The sequence below is a fragment of the Eptatretus burgeri genome, chromosome 2 (genome assembly GCF_056783735.1).
Source record: "Eptatretus burgeri isolate ZD-2024b chromosome 2, Ebu_testis_v1, whole genome shotgun sequence".
Taxonomy (NCBI): domain Eukaryota; kingdom Metazoa; phylum Chordata; class Myxini; order Myxiniformes; family Myxinidae; genus Eptatretus; species Eptatretus burgeri.
The window spans coordinates 109,373,600-109,393,172 of NC_140962.1; the positions used below are offsets into that span (position 1 = coordinate 109,373,600).

The window sequence follows — 19,573 nt, forward strand, 5'->3', positions numbered from 1 at the left end:
GAATATCACCGAACAGGCAAACACCATACCTGCAGTAACACAATCAACCTAAAGTTCATCAGATGGGTCCTGGCATCGATGCAGCACATGATGTAGCTTTGCCGAATCGGCGACATGCATCGGTCAGGTCAGGTATGGGAGCATGTGCCAGAACAGCACGTCGCTGCGTCCACTTTCCACCGGTACTCCAGGGGCCTCCATCTGGCCATCCCCCAAGCAGATGCCAGGCCCATCCCCATCTCCTTGAGATGATGGTCAACCTGCTGCAACCACGAGGCACGTGGTCGGCCCACTGGCCTCATCCACTCATGAGACTTCCTCGCTGAGAGAATCTGGTGAGCAGGATCAGCGTCAGGAAAACGAGCCACATGTCCATACAGCCGCAACTGACACTCACGGACTAAGCAGGAAACAAATCTCATCCGAGTCTCTCTCTGCAACCGCTCGTTGGACACAAAATCCGACCAGTGATAGCTAAGGATTCTCAGAAGATACCTGGCACCAAGGGAATTAAGTCTCCGTCTCAGATCCTTGGTCAGAGTCCAAGTCTTGCATCCATAGAGCAAGACTGGAAGCACCAAGGACCTGAAGACTCGGACTTTCATCCTCCCGCACAGGTACTGGCAGCGCCACACCCCATGATCCAGTGAATCCATGACTCCCCAGGCCTGACTCAGACGTCTATTGACCTCTGACTCACAGCCAGCAGAGACATGAATATCACTGCCAAGGTAAGTGAATCTCTCCATGACCTCAACATCCTCACCACAAACAGACACAGACAGGACAGCAGCATCCAAGATGTCACTAAAAGCCTGGATCTTAGTTTTGACCCAAGAAACCCGTAATCCCAGCGGCTCCGACTCCTCATTCAGCACCTCCAGGGCCCCCAAAAGGATATCTAAAGTCTCCGCAAAGATGACTGCATCATCTGCGAAATCAAGGTCCGAGTTCTTGACATTCCCAAACGATGCACCGCAGCTTGATCTCTCCGACATTCTCCCCAGAATCCAGTCCATACAAGTGCTGAAAAGTGTGGGGGCAAGTACACACCCCTGACGAACTCCAGTAACACCTGGAAATAAGTCAGAGATGGTACCACCACATTTCACAGCACTCTCAGTACCAGAGTAGAGTTCAGACATCAGATCGATCTGTTTTGTTGGCACCCCACGAAGACCAAGAATCCTCCAGAGGGCATCCCGATTCACTGAATCGAACGCTTTACAGAGATCAACATAAGCTGCTAGCAGCCCCTGCCGAAACTCTCGTCTGCGTTCGGTGAGGATCCGAAGAGCAAGGATACGGTCAATCATTGACCTCTTTGGTGTAAAGCCTGAGTGTTCTGGACGCTGGTGCTCAAGCAGATGGTGGCGAACCCTGTCAATAATTATCTGAGCAAAGACCTTGCCCGGCACTGAGAGCAGCGTCACCCCTCGGTAGTTGTTGCAGTCTTGGCGATCACCCTTCACTTTCCAGAGAGGGACGACAAGGCCCCTCTTCCACTCAGTTGGAATGATGCCTGTGTTCCAGGCAGAGCACAGAACTGCATGCAACGACACGAGTGCAGCATTTCCACCAACCTTGAGAAGTTCAGCATGGATGCCACAGATCCCTGAAGCTTTACGCCGTTTCAACTGGTTCACCACAGCCCGTGTTTCCACAAGTGAAGGTGGACCACAGTTGATTGGAGGGTCAGCAACAGGGATTGTAACACCCTTGATGTCCAACTCGACAGCTGGTGGATCAGCCTGGTACAACCGCTCAAAGTAACCGGCCCAGCGGTCCTTCACTTCAGTCGGATCATGCATCAGTCGGATGTACTGATTTGAATAATCTCATTTTTTCGACTGCCTTCATGAAAAACCGTCTGGTTGTTCATGTTACCACAGGCATGGTGTTGTTCATACATGGATAATAATGGATGATCCTCATCATGCTGTCAGTTGCATCAGACTGCCGAAGCAGTTTCATTGGCGAGGGGGACACTCTGGTACAGGGTACTCGACTGCCTCACTTACCAGCAAGCTGGTACTCAATTTGCTGACCTCGGGAGGATAATTGGCTGAGTCAACCCACCTGGTGTTATTTTGACACCGACTTGGGCCTGAACTTAAGATCTTAAGCCACCCACCTTAACCGTTTCGGGCTTCAAGATTCCAAGGCACCCACCTCAACCGTTAAGCCATGACAGGCGATATACACTCCTTCACTGGTGTGATGCATACAACACTCACAATTAGTTGAGAGCTTATGATTGATAGACGGGAAAAGGTTTTAAAATTAGGTTTTCTCGGTTTTGTCTCCTTGCAGTCCCTTGCAGGGTAAACCACAACAGTGAACAAGGAATTCAAGTTCTCAAATTGCACCATCTTGTCTGAGAGAGACATTATCTGCATACATTATCTGGCTATTGGTCATCACGAGTGCTGAGCAGATTACCCCTCCACCCTCACCTTAAGACAACTGGCATCTCCTCATTTAAGGGTTTATCCAACACTCACTCCCTTACTGCCATGGTGTCAATGACACTTCCACCACTGGTCAAAAGTTTTAGAACACTCCCATTTTTCCAGTTTTTACTGAAATTTAAGCAGTTTAATGTTTCGATGCACTCTGAAATCAAAGCAGAGAACAAATAAACAATTGCAGATAAAAAAAGAAATCATGGAATCGTTTTGTTGAACAAAATTTAATCTAAATTTTTGACTCGTCAAAGTAGCCACCTTTTGCAGATATAACAGCCGAACATACTCGTGGCATTCTTTCAACAATGGAAATCAAATATTGTTCCGAAAATTCTTCCCAACACTGTTGCAGAAGTTCCCACAAATGTGTTGCACTTGCAGGTTGCTTTGCTTTCACCCTTCTGTTCAGTTCATCCTAAACCCGCTCGATGGGGTTTAAGTCTGGACACTGTGCTGGCCATTCCATGATTTGAAGCCTACAGTCTTGTTCTGTTCTTCTAAGGTAGTTCTGACATAGCCTGGAGGTGTTTTGGGTCGTTATCTTGCTGTCAGATGAATCCCTGACCAACTAGGCATAGACCAGAGGGTATTGCATGGCACTGCAAAATACTGTGGTAGTCCTTTTGGTTTTGGGTGCCAGTCACTGTGTGCAAGTCGCCGACTCTGGATCCACCAAAAGAGCCCCAGATCATTCCGCTTCCTCCTCCATGTTTGACAGTTGGTGTCACGCACTCGACAGGAGCCATCCTTTCGCCGACTCGACGGCGTACAAAAACCCTGCGTGATGAACCACATATTTCAAATTTTGATTCATCGGTCCATTAGACTTTCTTCCGGTTTGCAGTCGTCCACTGGCGGTGCTTCACGGCCCAAGCAAGCCTCTTTTTCTTATTTTACCATCTTAGCAATGGCTTTCTTCCTGCCACTCGACCTGTCAAACCTGCAGCTCGAAGTCTTCTCTTCACAGTTGGAACTGAGACTTCCTTACTCTGACCAGTGTTAAGCTGTGCTTGAAGCTGCTGTCCTGTGAGCCGCCGATCACACAAGCTGTTGACTCTTACAAACTTGTCTTCTTATTGTGTTGTGGCTTTGGGTCTGCCAGACCTCTTCCTCTCAGAGTTTCCTCCAGTTTCCAAGTGCCTTTTGATGGTGTAGGAAACTGTACTCACTGACAGCTTGGATTCCTTTGCAATTTCTCTAAAGGAAAGACCTACACTTTTCAGGGTTATAATGGTCTGTTTGTCTTGCTTTGCTAATTGCCTTTTTCTTGCCATTATGATAGGAATATACTACTTCCTGCAGTGCAATTTGTCCAAATAATGCTTCAGAGGGTGCAGCAACACAGTCTGTTTCAACACTGCTTTGATACAGACAGAGGGTTTGTAATTAATCAACAAAAGTTGGGACACCTGTAGGAATTGTTTACATCAACTTTCAAGGCTTAATTTATTTCCATTGCTGCAGAACAGCTGCAGTTGCTAACCCATTACTTTATCCCTGAAAAGGGCCTTTTTAACAACTCTGAAATTTACATTATTTTTCAGTTTTTGTTAACCTAAACTTTTTTTTTTAACCTCTGGCAGTTTACCGCTTGGCTTTGTACCATTTCAGGTTATTCACTGGACTTGAATTGCTTAAATTTCAGTACAAACTGGAAAAATAGGGGTGTTCTAAAACTTTTGACTGGTTGTGTAAGCATTTGAGAGCTTCTGATTATCAGCCAGAGTTGTGTGTACATGTGAGTTATATCGATTTTTCATGGTAACTTTAACATTCCTAAGCAGGTGAATGCAAATCAAATGAGCAGGCAAGCATTATATCAATGAAAGACGTGAAACAATATGATTAAACTTAAGATGCTTCATCAATCCTTCATCTTTATACCTCAGTTCCAATGATTTAATTTACCGATCTGAATGGTAATACCAAGTGTAGAATCATACGCAGTGAATAAATTCAGCCGTTACACTCACAAGTGGATCACCCTCTGCATCGCTTTGTGGAAGCTGCTTGGAAGGACCCCCACCCTCCTTGGCTGAGGAGTATCCATCAAATCCTACATCCTCCGGGCGCAGCTGGAGCAACGTTGGCCACTCATGCTGTGATTGTGGTGAGCTCCACGGATATGTCTCCATCACCCATTTCGCAGGATCTTCCCACGTACTCCTTCTTCCATAGAGCTACAAGCACCAAAAAATTGTTGTTGTCAGATTTACTTACGAGTACTTCATCCAAACCTGGCAGTGTGACTAAAACCTCATCAGTAGTCATGAACTGCAGATGGACTGCAGCCATGAAGGATATATAATAATGATTAAAAAAACTTGTGTGGATTTGCCAAGGTCAATGATCATTGTCTGACCACTGCATTGTTCCGTTCAGAGTTTTTTGAAAACATTTTAATGAAGTCACAGACCTCAGTTGTCGAGAGTGAAACAACTATGCATCCTAATAGCGAATGCTGCTGGCAGATATTCTTTGTTTTGTTACCATTATTAAAATCATGAAATAGTTTTTTCACAAATAACCACACGCAATGAAATATTGAGGGGTAAAGATCATTTGACCCATATTACTTGTGCCACACTGTGTTCTGCTTCACACAGCATGGAGGTCAAAACACATTAAGATTAGTGCACTGATGTGCAGATATAGCAAGATATAGGATCGGGTAGCGAGAAATAGAATCAACTCATAAAATCGTAAAAAGGTAACTCAGCTAACATAGAGGTAACATGGGACAAGAAAATAAGAAAAGAGATTTGTAATTAAAAAAACCAAAAAACACAGAGCAAAACTAGAAGGGCACTTGGTAGAACACATACCTCCACCCCATAATGCCTGATCCACAAGAACATATCAGGCCCAATACATTTTTGAGATATCGTGCTATCTCTCATTTTTGAGCCCTCTCTCGCAATGGTGAGGAATCACTTTAAAATTCTAGCAGTCGGATTTGGATTCGGATCTTGATCAAAATCGTATCGATTCGTCGTGGTCACACACCCAAAATGTCCACAAAATTTCATCCGAATCTGTCCTCAACTTTTTGATATATGGTGCTATGTATAGTTTTTGTCCTTTTCTCTCAATGGTGAAGAATCACTTAAAAATTCTAGTTTTCAGATCCGGATCTTCACCAAAATCTAATCAGTTTGTCGTTGTCAAACACCCAACCTATCTACAAAATTTCATCCGAATCCATCGGCAACTTTTTGAGATATTCTGTACCAGACAAACAGACAAACAAGCAGTCATAGACTGGTACTTACAAAATCGTCAACTTGACCTGTGACCTTGTCGAATAAAAGCTGTCTCTAGAGAAGGTAGCGATGCAAACCAGAAGTTTCTACGATGATTCTGTACCAAACCATCAAAAATCGAGTGTTTGACCTCACTGTGACCTTGACCTTTGACCGATTTTGACCAAAATCTAATCAGCGCTAACCATCACGCTCCTGAATCACGTGGTGTAATTTGACATTGGTAGCTTCTTCCGTTCTCGAGTTATAACTTTTTTTGGGATGTTTGACCTCACTGTGACCTTGACCTTTGACCGATTTTGACCAAAATCTAATCAGCATGAGCCATCACCCTTCTGAATCAGGTGGTGTAATTTGACATTGGTAGCTTCTTCTGTTCTCGAGTTATCGTGCCTACAAACAAACACACAAACACACAAACAGAGGACGGAAGTCATCAATATACTTACGAAATCTAAAGATTTCGTAAGTAACAAACAAAGAAGAAGAGGACATCGAGCAGAGCACGATACTTGCAAAATCCAAAAAACAAATTTGACCTAAAAAAATAATTGGTGGTTGAATTCAATGACCAAATATGCACCTTCTCTTCAAATGTCAAGTGAATCTCATGAAAATTGACAATTTTAGAAATTCGGCCATTGTTGACCTCAAAAATAATTGGCTGGTTGAACTCATTGACCAGAAATATAAATCCTCTTCAAATTTCAAGTCAATTAAATGAAAATTGAGGATTTTAGAAGTACCATCTTAGTTGTTAACCTTGGGCCTATGTTGACTTTTTGGTCCATGTTGATCTCAAAAATAATTGTCCAGTTGAAGTCCGTGACCTGAAATATAAATACTCTTCAAATTTCAAGTCAATTGGATGAAAATTGAGGATTTTAGAAATACCACCTTAGTTGTTGACCTTTGGCCTATGTTGACCTTTTGGCTTTTTGACCACAAAAACAATAGGCTTCTTAATTATGACAAACTCTACCATGTAGTGAAGTTTCCTGAAGATCGGTTTAAAATTGTGACCCATAGGCGACAAACAGACAGACAAGCCGGTAGGCGACCATGGGTCGCCGAACATCCGATGACCTTTGACCCCTGATCTGAGTTAATCTAGTACCAAGTACTTACGAAATTGCAATCGAATCGGTTAACCGATGTATGAGCAAGGGGGCTTTGAATGGTCATTTTGCCCGAACAATGCACTCATTGACCTTTGACCCCCTGACTTAGCCGAGATAGGTCAATATTTCCTGAAGCAAAGTTGTAGTACCCATTGAGCACTCTTTACCTATGACCTTTCATTCATATCGGTTAACCCGTGTAGGAGCAAGGGGGATTTGAATGGTCATTTTGCCCGAAAAATGCACTCATTGACCTTTAACCCCTGACCTAGCCGAGATAGGTCAATATGTCCTGAAGCAAAGTTGTAGTACTCATTGAGTACTACATACCTATGAACTTTCATTCGTATCGGTTAATCCGTGTAGGAGCAAGGGTGCCTTGAATGGTAATTTCGCCCGAAAAATGCACTTATTGACCTTTGACCCCTGACCTACTCGAGATAGGTCATTATGCAAATGAGCAAAGTTGTAGTACTCATTACGGTCTATAAGCATGAAAAGATTCATTCAATTCGGTTTAACCATCTTGGAGCTAGTGTACTTTGAATTTTCAGCGGGAATGCTCAATGGCCCTCGGACACCCGAGTTGAGAGGGTTACCATTTGGAAACTATAAGATATAGAAAAAAATGGATGTCATATAGCAGATAGAGAATCACCTTAAGATTATGCATACCAAATCTCATCGAGTTCCATCTCCTGATAACTACTCGGTATCAATTTGAATGAAAAGTACCGAAAATGCGGTTTGATATCAGAAATCCCCAAAGTTTGAGGGGGTGCTGTGGGTGAACAAAGATAGAAATCGAAAATCCGGCTTGATCGTTTGTGCACAATGTAGTCCAGACGATTAGTGTGAATTTTCATGACCATCCGACCATAACCCTAGGAGGAGTAGCATTTGGCGCGAAGGTCCCTCCAGCTCTCGCATATTATCGATTTTTGCACTCATTGACCTTTGACCCCTGACCTAAGTGAAATCGGTCAATATGTCCTGAGGCAAAGTTGTAGTACTCATTGTGTACCATGAACCTGCAAAGTTTCATTTGCATTGATGCACTCACCTGGTCGCGAGGGGGCCTTCAATTTTCGCGCATACCGTAATTGAAAGGGGCGCTGCGGGTAAAGTATTCCATATATCACAAAAACCGGAATATATTTGATAGAGCATCACCTGTAGATCATTAGTACCAAATTTCAAAATCCTACTTGGGATAATGGCTTTCGGAATTGATTTCGCATGAACGGTACAGATCTTGAAGGTTTTTCGGTTGTTGCTAGGGAACCAAAGCGTCCCGAGCAACCATCACAATTTTCAAAGCACTAGGTCATAAGATGTACCTACCCACGCGAGTTTGGTCAAAATCCGCCCACGTTTACTACCAATTATGCTGATGACAAACGAACAAACAGACAGAATTACTGACAATAAGGGTCACCTATTTCGGCGACCCAATAGACAGACCGACAGACAACCAGACAGAATAACAAAATTGACTAACCAATATACTTGAAAAATCTTCGATTTTGCAAGTAACAAACATGCAAACAAACAAACAAAAACACAGAAAGGGGTGAAAAGATAACCTCCTTCATCTTTGGTGGCGGAGGTAAATATAATTAATCCGGTTCCCTTTTGAAACTCCAATGGCAGACTATTGTATCCTCATTCTCTTGGAGCAAATGCAAACAAATTAAAATTTGAGGCAATGCTTTGTATATTACATGAACTTCCTTGGAACAATCAAAATGAAAACTTTGGAAAACATTTGCAAACAAGAAAAAGAGTAATCAGAGATTGCAGACCCTTTCCAGGCATTGTTTGGTGTGTTGTTTGGGTAGTTTTGTGTGGTATATTTTGTGTGGTGTTTGTGCACTGGAGTGTTACCCAGGTTCAAAAAATTAAATAAATCTGGCTGCCAGGCATTAAAAAAAATTATAAAAATCTGGCATGTGTATGACCAGGTTGAAATTTACAACATATATATTCCCTATCACAACTAGATCATAATTTTGATTTTGATGTAGATTGATGAAGTGGTTCAAAATTTTTTTTTTCCAAACATTTTCACTCAATCCAATATGGCTGCCAGACCATGTAACTTATCAATTATTCGTGAATACCCTGGTAATCCCAAGGTTTGTGGAACATTTTTATGAAGTTTCCCCTTGATCTGTCCAGCAGCCGATCTGGAGAAGAGATTTTTTAGAGGTTTTAAGGTAAATTCAATTTGGCTGCCAAACCATGTGACCTATGACATAATACGTGTGAACGTTTTGTTCCTCATGGATTGGTGGTCATACATGCAAAGATTCAGCTCAATCTGTTCGGCCATTTCAGAGGAGATTTTTAAAGGTTAAAAAAACAACATGACTGCCAAGGCACATGACTGATGATTTCATCAATTTTTTTTTTTCTGTGGACCTCTTTATCCCCAGATGATCCTCAAAAATTTTCATATTGATTGGATGTAGCGTTCTACATATGCAATGATGACGTCATAACGAAGGCACCTATGACGTCATAAAAAAAATCACACTTATTCCCCATCAGCACGACTTGCCATGTGCCACATTTCAATTTTTCTTTGGTGCAGTTTCAGAGATACAGAGGTCCAAATATTTTTCCATTTTTTCAACATTGCTGCCACAACACGTGACCCATGATGCCACAATTATCATTACAACATTCTACATGGGTAGTCACTCCCATGGTGAAAATTTCCTCTCAATCAGACAAGCAGTTGCAGAGAAAAACACTAAAATTCTGTGCAGACAAACAGACAGACAGACAAACAGACAAGTGGACCCAAATACAATACCCTATTCTCTGGCGAGGGTAATATATGATGTAAATTCGTTGAGTTTAACCCATTAGTGTGGTGTTAAGTCACCAATCCCAGGCTTGCTAATGCTAACCTGCAGCCCTTCTCGGACAGCTTCCAGGAGATACGGAATGATCGAGTAGTTCCACAAGTCCGTGAACCACACACGAGAGCCATCAACATCCATGGGACATGACAAGAAGAGCCGTGGGCCTGTATAAGGGGCACGATGCATAGAAGGCTGGATTAAAGGAAGGGCAAACGTTTAGACCAAAGACATTAAGCTGGAAACTAGAATGTACTCACCAGACTAAAATAAAACACAAAAACCTAAGAGTTTAGTCACGTTAAACGAGTCATCTCACTCCACCTCTTGACAGTAACACAGTGAGGCCAAGGAATCTTACCAATGGTCACATCAGAGGAACTGTGCGCTTCCAGGAAGTGATTGAGATGGTTCCAAGCTTTGGGCATCCAGTCGATGATGCGATTGAGATCATTGTTTCGTGTTCCAGTCTCAATCTCCATCTCGACAAGCTTGCGCCGCAGGTATCGACCAAGGAAGCCATTGACAGGCTCCACATGGTTTGCACAAAGAACCCACCTACAGGAGGATATGTTAGAGAAGATTATGCGTCATGAAAAACACTTCGAATTTCGGAAGAACAATCCATTACTGGGGGTCGATTAAAACTGTAAAAACGATCATGCACTCTCTGTACCGGAAGTTGTGATGAAGCTGCAAATTTGGTGTGGATGCCACAGCCTGATTCATCGTCCCAATGATATACGAGCTGGAAAGGCAAGATTAGCAGAATTTTAAAAAATATCACGTTCCACAAAACAGCAACAACGAGAACGGTACAAAGTCGAGCACATGCCTCCGCCAGGCTGAACACTACGATTTGTATCCGACTGATAGGCCGGATCTGCTGACCCGAACCAAAATCGAATCGACTTATTCTTGTCATTTAACCAACTCATCCACCAAGTTTTGACAGAATCCATCAACAACTCGGAAATATCATGCTATGCACAGCATCGTTTTTGGACCCATTTCTCAAAGGTGAAGAATTACTGATAAAAATTTTAAAATTCTTGTATCTGGATACGGATTCAGATGTTCAACAAAATATAATCAATTCGTCTTTGTCACACACGCAACATATTCACCGAATTTCGATCCATCCACAACTTTTTAAGATATTCTGTTCATAGACAGACAGACGAACAAACAGACAGAGACAGACAAACAGTGGTGAAAACAACTTCCATCGACCCTCGGTCACGGAGGTAATTAAGAACTCCACAATGTTTTATCCATCCAAAAACACATCATTTTTTATATTTATACAACTGTCCATGTCGGCTGCCACTGATTTGAATCACGTTGAAACATAAAATATTGAATACGAATGGTAGATAATCAGGCACATTCATGTTAATAGGAAGAGGATCCTGCAGAAGCCTGCAAACAGGGTACAGACATAAACACGACAACATCACATGCTGTGTATGCATGTCGTGGGATCATCTCAATGGCTGTATTTTTCAAAGGGATGTTTTGACCCCCTCCCCCTCCTCCACCCATGATCTACATCTGCATATTCTGCTGGTTGGTAGACATCTTGAATAAACTTATGATAGCATGCTATGAGCAGGAATAAATTGCAAGATGCAGTTGTGAGGCAAATTAGTGATCCGTTAATAGCATATGACCACCAAGCCGCCAGACGTGTGTCTGGCTCTGTTCCATATCACCAAAATTGGACAGGCATTTGCTATCCATTTTTGGCTGTGCCTGTAAAAAGGAAAAAGGGGTGGGGTGGAGGCTCAAGAAAAGGTTCTCACCATTTTTGGAACTTGCAGCTTAGGAAACCGTTAAAAATCTCGCCAAGAGAACCGATGTGGTGCAGGTTATCCAGAATGATGACAAGGGGAAGGTCTGCAGCATTACTTTCATTGCTGCACTGGTCAGCCAAGTTCAGCAAATACTGGCGCAGTTCCTGGTCACGCGTGCACACACACACACACACACACACACACACACACACACACACACACACACACACACACACACACACACACACACACACACACACACACACACACACACACACACCAAAATCAGTGACAACCTTGATTCCTTGGCATTAAAACCTTCCAACTCAACACGAATGTCAGATTCATGATTTTGGAGATATCTCCATTGCTAAAGATGCAGTACATGAAGATACCATCTGCAGTTCTCGAGTTATGGACTCAAATACATTGGGAATCATATGAAACGTCAAACTGAGAAATCGACTTAAAAGATTTTTAAAAATTGCAATTTTTTTTTTTCAATATTCTGCACATTCGTCTCAGCAATGGGGATTTATAATTTGGACATCTCTATAAGGATTAGCATTCCAGAAAGATAGTCTTGAGTTACATACTCTCACCTCTGAGCTGTAGCCTGGGTTCATATATCGAGCCAGCTATAAACTGTTATCTCGGTGTTTCACAGGCACGGTGGTGATTCATCAACGTGTGTACTGTTTCTCAGATGGACGTTAAACCAGCATCCCGTCTGCTAACATGAATTGGTGGGCACTAAAGATCCCATGGTTTCAATCGCAAATATTAGGCAAGCTATCGCTGGCACTAAGGGCAAATTACAAATTTCTGCCATGACTAGCAGGGGCACTGCATCAGCAGCAAAGCTTTGCCCTATCTGCCAATGATGCCACCTAGCAGCCTTGTGCTACATGTTCATTGGTGATAACACCAGCGCAGTCATTTTCAGATCCTTTATTCCATCTCCATAAAGACGAGCACTCATGAAATATATAAAGATGAGCCAGTAATATATAAAGGTAACTCCAATAAGGTTATTTTGCAGATCTCTAGATTATAGTCATACAATTAGATTTGTGCTCTGAGGTGTATTTGGAGTTTGGAACAGACTCTGGTAAGGAAACCAGTTTTCTATGACATCAACCATCACCCTTCTATTGGAGCATATTCTTGGCCGTGATAGTAATTCAACCTCATGTAATACCTTAATACTCCAACATGACCAGACAGTGTCGCTGGCCCATAGTGTTGATCTGATTATAGTGTCAATTATGGTCTTTCCTTTTCTGTTTAATATATTCCAAGCCAATCCAGAATCTGCTAAATTATGTGTTGCAGAACCCTTTGCTGCAACTTCAGGAGGGAACTAATGTACATGCCAGCCATTGCACTCAAAGTCAGTAATCATATCTCAAGATTTGCATTTCTTCTAACATGAGAAATGGTCAATATATATAAAAATTACAGAGCATGAACCACTCGCTTAGGATGACAGAGAATGAATCACTCGCTTTGAATGATGTGGCGTGGCAAAAGCGTCCACAGTGAGTGAACGATTTGCTCAGAATGACATCGCGCGGTACCGCTATCGACTATAGGGTGATCAGCAAGTGGGTTTAGCACTTAAGCAAGCACTCCAATTAAATAGTTGATAAGCAATGTCTGGCCAGGCTGTGACTCCATAAATAAAAGGATCCCTTTAACTTTAAAGCCGGTCTTCACTGCACATGCAGCAGTTAAAGAAATAAAATGAATTTGTTCAAATAATGACTTTATCCACAAAAGAATTGCTGCATAATGTAGAACACTGGAGACATCGCAAAATTTAATTGCCCATGAAATAAACATTGCAGATCATCTGCCACGTTGCCTGCTCGTCTGTGCACGCGTCATGAGGTACATCGTTCGCGGTCCACGCAAACGTCATAACTTCTTTTTTATTGTACGTTTTTCACCAGATTTGCTGTGTACAGCACCTTGCGAAACCTCCAAAAATGTAGACACAGATCTGGCAGACACGATTGATAAGAAGTCCCTCTGGGGGACAGGGTGTGAGATCTCGCAGTGACTGCATTAAATCATGTAGCTCAATGAAGCTAGTTAATTTTGGCACATTCCGAAATTATTTTTTCACTTCATATAATTCTCCAAACAGTAGAAAAAGATAAATACAGTAGACTAGGCGTAAGTCGGCAGTGTGTAACTCGTCACTTCGCCTAAGTCGGCAGCGTCAAAAAGTCCCGAATTTATCTCATGTTAAGTCCCTATGACTAAAGGGTCATCCCTCTGTAAGTCGTCATCTCTAAGTCGTCACTTCGTCTAAGTCGTCAGATGTTGTCCGTTCCCACGTAATGGAAACTCAAGTAAATTACCACTCCTAACTCGTCACACGGAACTGCTGCCTCGTGAGAATCCCGATTTCATGGAATCGTGATGCTCGCTCATTGGTTTGCACCGCCAGTGATAGGCTATTTATAACTGCGTACACACGTTGATCGCACTGCAGGCAGGACAATGGCGACTAAGTGTAAGCTTACAACTAAAACCTACCAATAAAAATACGACATTATCCAGTTTTGCGAGGCAAACCCACTGATGAAGAAAACAGCCATAGCTGAGAAGTTGGACATCAAAACGGCAGACATTGAACGATATCTTGAAGAATAAGGGCAAGATGTTTGGACAAGTAGAGAAGATCGCGAGGCCGGTGGTAAGTGTGAAATGCGTGAAATGTGTGTCCTTTGAAGATGTCGATGACGCGCTCATCATCTGGTTTTGGCCAAATATTCGGTTGGACGGTGAAATGTTGCTGCTGAAGGCACGTAAAGTGAGGTGGGGAATCGGCAAGGTCAAGAAGTGCGGCGAATCAGGCAGCGTGGATTCGGCAGTGGTGCACGACTGGAAGGATGGCAAATTGAAAGACATCTTGGAAAGGTATCAGCCTCGGGACATGTACAATGCCGATGAGACTGGGCTTTTCTGGCAGATGCTGCCAGAAAAGTCTCTGGGGTTCGTTGGTCAATCCCATCATGGTGATAAGCAGGTGAAGTTGTTGTCTTACAGTTGTTCATTATCTTTACTTTTGATAAACTGATTCATTAATTCCATCTTTGCTTGATCACTTTCCAACTCACCAATGAACCCCTACCTATGCCCTGAGGATTGTGTTTTCCTTTTGGTACAATAGCCGGCTCTCACACATACGTGTCCAGGCCACGCATGACTTCATCCTTCACCCCACAGTCATCATGAATGTTCGCATACGCGTAAGTCGTCACATTTCTAAGTTGTCACTTTTTTCTCGGTCCCGATGGTGACGACTTACACCTAGTCTACTGTATAATGCTTTGGAAATTTCACATTTTCTTGTGTTTGTATAGAGAAGAAGGGAACATCGCAGAGAACATTTCTTTAAATTATCAGATTTCATTCCAGATTTCGACACTTCTTTAGTCTGGACGATATCCGATCCTCAAAACCAAAATAATAATTCGATGATATGCTTTAATTAGTCCGTGAGTGCAGATCGTGGAAAATTGTATTATATAATGCATGAAATCGCTCCAAGCATCTAATTTGAATACTAATGCACTTACAAAAGCGATGTATGCAGCTATTCATAGTTCTGATGAACATTCATTTGATAATATTCGTGAGGAAAGTGAAAAAAAACTTTACCATGAAGAAATTGTTGTGGCCTGTTCCAAGTCAGGACATGGTTGAGCTGGCCAAAAAACATAGCAGTTTCAGACCCCAGTGAAGTTACCAAGGATACGCCTAAATACCCCAAAAAGCGACGTGGCCGAGGACCGCCTGATAAAGGATTTAATTAAATATGGCTATTAATTATAATCTTTAAAAGGGGTGTTTTAATTAACCCAAACACCCAATTTTAAGACATGCACTTCCTGAGAGTTTTCTACGTGGGCACAAAGTTTTAGGCTGCCAGCTTTCATGGTTTTAGAGTTATAGAGGAGACACACTGACACACTGACACACAAAGACATTTATTAGATAACGAGCAAACACTACCCATCGCTTTGCTGACAGGAATACAAAGGAGGGAGGGAGAAAAAGAGGAGTGTTGAGGGACAGAGGGGTGGGGGAGAGAGTGTGCAGAAAGGAGGGGGGAGCAAGGAGGGGTGGGTGATCCACGAGGGGTGGGGTAAGGGAAGAGAGTGTGAGGTGGGAGGAAGGGAAGGCAAACGTGCAGTGGAATGATAATTACCGTCCAGATGCATCCAGAGTCAAACACTGCCCAGACGCGTCCAGAGACAAACACTGCCCAGACGTGTCCAGATATAAACACTGTCCAGACGCGTCCAGAGACAAACACTGCCCAGTTGTGTCCAGAGACAAACACCGCCCGGACACGTCCGGAGGAAAACTCCCATCTGGACATAAACACCACTCCGACACGTCTGGAGACAAACCCTGCCCGGAAATGTCCAGAGATAAACAGTGTCGAGAGAGAGAGAGAGAGAGAGAGAGAGAAGCTTTATGAACAACACACACACACACACACACACACACACACACACACACACACACACACACACACACACACACACACACACACACACACACACACACACACACACACACACACACACACACACACACACACACACACACACACACACTTGTATGATGTTGGCAACAACCCAAAAACCATGAGCTGCTTTCAACAAAAAACAATATTGCATTTATATAGTCATGTCATGGATATGTTCACAAGTATTTATCTTTATAAACGGCTGCATGTGACTGGTGGCAAAAAAATTTGGCTCGGTAATTCAGCAAACACGTCATAGGGCAAGTGGCTTGGAAATCAGTTGTTATTTCACAACTCACTCAGGGTGATTGAGAAGGAACCACTCACTCAGGGTGACGAAGCACGGACCACTCACTCAGGTTGAGTTGGTTAATTTTGGCAGGTTCCTAAATTTTTTGTTCAGTGTAGAAAAAGGTAGGGTTAATGATTTGGAAATTTCACATTTTCTTCTTGTGCATTTATGGAGGAGGAGGAGGGAACATAGATAGCTTTGCTTGCTTAAACTAAATAGGTTTTTCAGCTGAGTTATAACACTCGTTATTTCTATAAAATTATCAGATTTCACAACAGATTTCAACACTTATTTGGTCCGGACGATATCCGATCCTCAAAACCAAAATAATATTTCGATGATATACTTTAATTAGTCCGTGAGAGTAGATCGTGGAAAATCATATTATATATTGCATGAAATCACTCCAAGCTCATAATTTGAAAACTATAGGACTTACAAAAGTAATGTATACAACGATTTGTTGCGATGAGGAACAGGCATTCGATAATATGAGTGAGAAAAGTGAAAAGAAAAAAAAAATCTTTATCATCTAGAAATCGTTGCAGCCTGTTCCAAGTCGATGCATGGTTGTGCAGGCCAAAAAAACATGGCGGCTGCAGACCCCAGTGAGGTTACCCAGGAAATGCCTTGAGACCCCAGACAGCAAGGTGTCCCAGGATCACCTGATGAAGGATATAATTAAATAAGGCCGTTAAAATTATCTTCAAAAGGGGTTTTAATTTACCCAAACATCCAACTTTCACTCTTACACTTCCTTGAAGTTTTCTTCGTCTGTAAGCAAACTTTCAGGCTGATAGGTTTTATAATTTTGGAGTTATGGAGGAGACACACTGACACACACACATTGACATTTATTAATTTCGAATATATATATATATATATATATATATATATATATATATATATATATATATATATATATATATATATATATATATATATATATATATATATATATATATATATATATATGTTGTTCGTCTTTCGGCTGCTCCCGTTTGGGGTCGTCACAGCGGATCATCCGTTATGATCCACAGACTGATTTGGCATAGGTTTTACTCCGGATGCCCTTCCTGATGCAACCCTGGTCGCCTCTGACGACACAGGGATAAGGATTGGGTTTCGCCATGATTCCGGGCTGCCCTACACCCTCTCATAGCGCGGCCCAGTGCAGAGCTCCCGTCCTCAAGCGATCCTCCAACCCAAGCCTCCGAGTAGCCGGATTACAGGTGTACGCCACTACGCCCGGTATATATATATATGTACACACCACACACAATTGTGCAATTGGATGACCAACAAGCACATGACAGCAGGGCAACTTGCCTGTAATGAAACCACTTGATCATGCAGGCTTCAAACACAAAGTTGACCAATTAATTATTGGATACTCATTTTGAGCGACAATATTCTAAAGTGCCTTCAGAACGATAGCACCAACCCAACGGGGAAAACTCTCAGGAAAATTCAACATATGGTTAAAATATTCCAGATAATAAATGATGTACCAATTCCTGTAGATCAACAGGAATTTAACGTTTTTTTCCCCCTATCGCAACACAAATTAATCACCATGTAGACCGAGTTGGAAGCAAGTTGACAAATGCGTTGCGTAAATCATTCACTAATGACGATCATGCATTTAAGAAAGAAAAATGACTGCGTGCGTGAAGTTTATCTGCATTCGCCTCAATTGAACTATTTTCTCTTCCACGGTATTTTCTGCAAGGTTCAAAAACTCTGGCCTTGGAAATACAAGACCAGTGAAAGGAAGCTCCATGGTTTCATACTCCGCATGACTCGCAGAAGCTCCATTACTTTGTGTATTTTTTCGCAACATCCTTCAAAACTATAAATTACAGAAATCAAATTCAAGCTCACACTCCACCATAACAGCTGGTGAATGCTGAAATATGAGTTTTTTTTTTTTTTTAATACGGTTAGCCTTTGAAAGGTTATGCAATTAGAAATACAAATAATTTCCAAAAATGCTGGAAAAAATGTGCAGTAGGATTTCAACTTTTGAGGTGAAAATAAGGAAGGCCAAAAGGAAAAAAAAAAGAACCTCTGATAATCAGAAGAGGAAAGAAAAGGTTTGATCTTGCCGAAGGAAGTATTCAAGACTGTAATTGATTTCATCAAGGAAAGATGCAACGATCAACATGGCTTTTCTTTAGGAATCATGTATATGAACAAATAAGTTATCTTATTAACACTTTTATGAGTTGTCTACCGATCCTCTCATGAGTTCTCCAGCTATCCTTTTATGAGCTCTCTACCAATCCTTTAGTAACCTGTTAAGTCAACAACCTCTCACTTCAAAATGTGTTTGTACCTAATGAGTTTATGGAAAGAGGGCTGGCAGGATAGACTGGAGGTATGCACACTAACCTTTGAGCTGCCTCGATGGATCCAGGTATAAACTGTCATCCAGGTGTTTCATATAAACAGTGGTACATAACTGTGTTCACTGCCATCCATCAGATGGGTGTTAAGCTTAACGATATGGCTGACGACACTGGCCGTTAGTGGACATTAAATATCCTACTGCGTTATTTGTGATGAGATAACTCCGGTATCCTGGCTAAGTTCCAAATTCCTGCCACTTTCAGTTGAGAGTCAGGTCGAACAAGCCAGTTAGTGAAAGACTTGGGCACAAAAAAAAACAAAAAACACTTTCCCCTGCTGACCACACAAGAAGGTGGGAACAATTGGGCTCAATAAAAGTAGTCATAGTCATATCAGCAGGAGGCAAAGTAGTCGTCGAAGTAGTTGTAGTCATAGTAGTAGTGGTACATGAGCCCTGGTCATTTCTGCTTGAACAGGCCCATGACACGAAGATAGCCAACTGATCTCTTGGGAGCGATCCAGAGATCCCTCAAATCTAAGATGTTGAGTAGTAGTCATAGCAGTTGTAGTAGTAGTAGTAGTAGTAGTAGTAGTAGTAGTAGTAGTAGTAGTAGTCGTAGTAGTCGCAGCAGCATGTTGTTATAAGTTTATGGAATATCCTAATCCACTGACAGAATAGCTCAGGATGTGTGTGCATGCTGTTGAGTTAGATTCATGGCCGAACTGTCTGTCAGGTGCTTCCAAAATACTGTATCACGCAATATCCTCCTGGTATATTGCAGGCAGGGAGCTGCATCAGTAAGTTTGCCTTCTTTTGGAAGGGGAATTAAGCTGACTGTCCCATTTGCTAACATTTGCT

The 19,573-nt window shown here is 42.2% G+C and overlaps 1 protein-coding gene across 7 annotated transcripts in view; it reads right to left on the reverse strand.

The window, feature by feature from the left end:
- Positions 1 to 19,573, reverse strand: part of LOC147032810 (neuron navigator 2-like) — a 254,665-nt gene that overhangs the window by 6,596 nt on the left and 228,496 nt on the right. For all 7 annotated transcript variants that reach the window (XM_085870682.1, XM_085870681.1, XM_085870680.1 and 4 more), the window contains 5 exons: positions 11,528 to 11,682; positions 10,399 to 10,470; positions 10,084 to 10,280; positions 9,771 to 9,889; positions 4,442 to 4,648 (listed from right to left, as the gene is read on the reverse strand). In XM_085870682.1, coding sequence (XP_085726808.1) covers positions 4,442 to 4,648; positions 9,771 to 9,889; positions 10,084 to 10,280; positions 10,399 to 10,470; positions 11,528 to 11,682 — 750 coding nt within the window. The remainder of the gene's footprint in view (positions 1 to 4,441; positions 4,649 to 9,770; positions 9,890 to 10,083; positions 10,281 to 10,398; positions 10,471 to 11,527; positions 11,683 to 19,573) is intronic.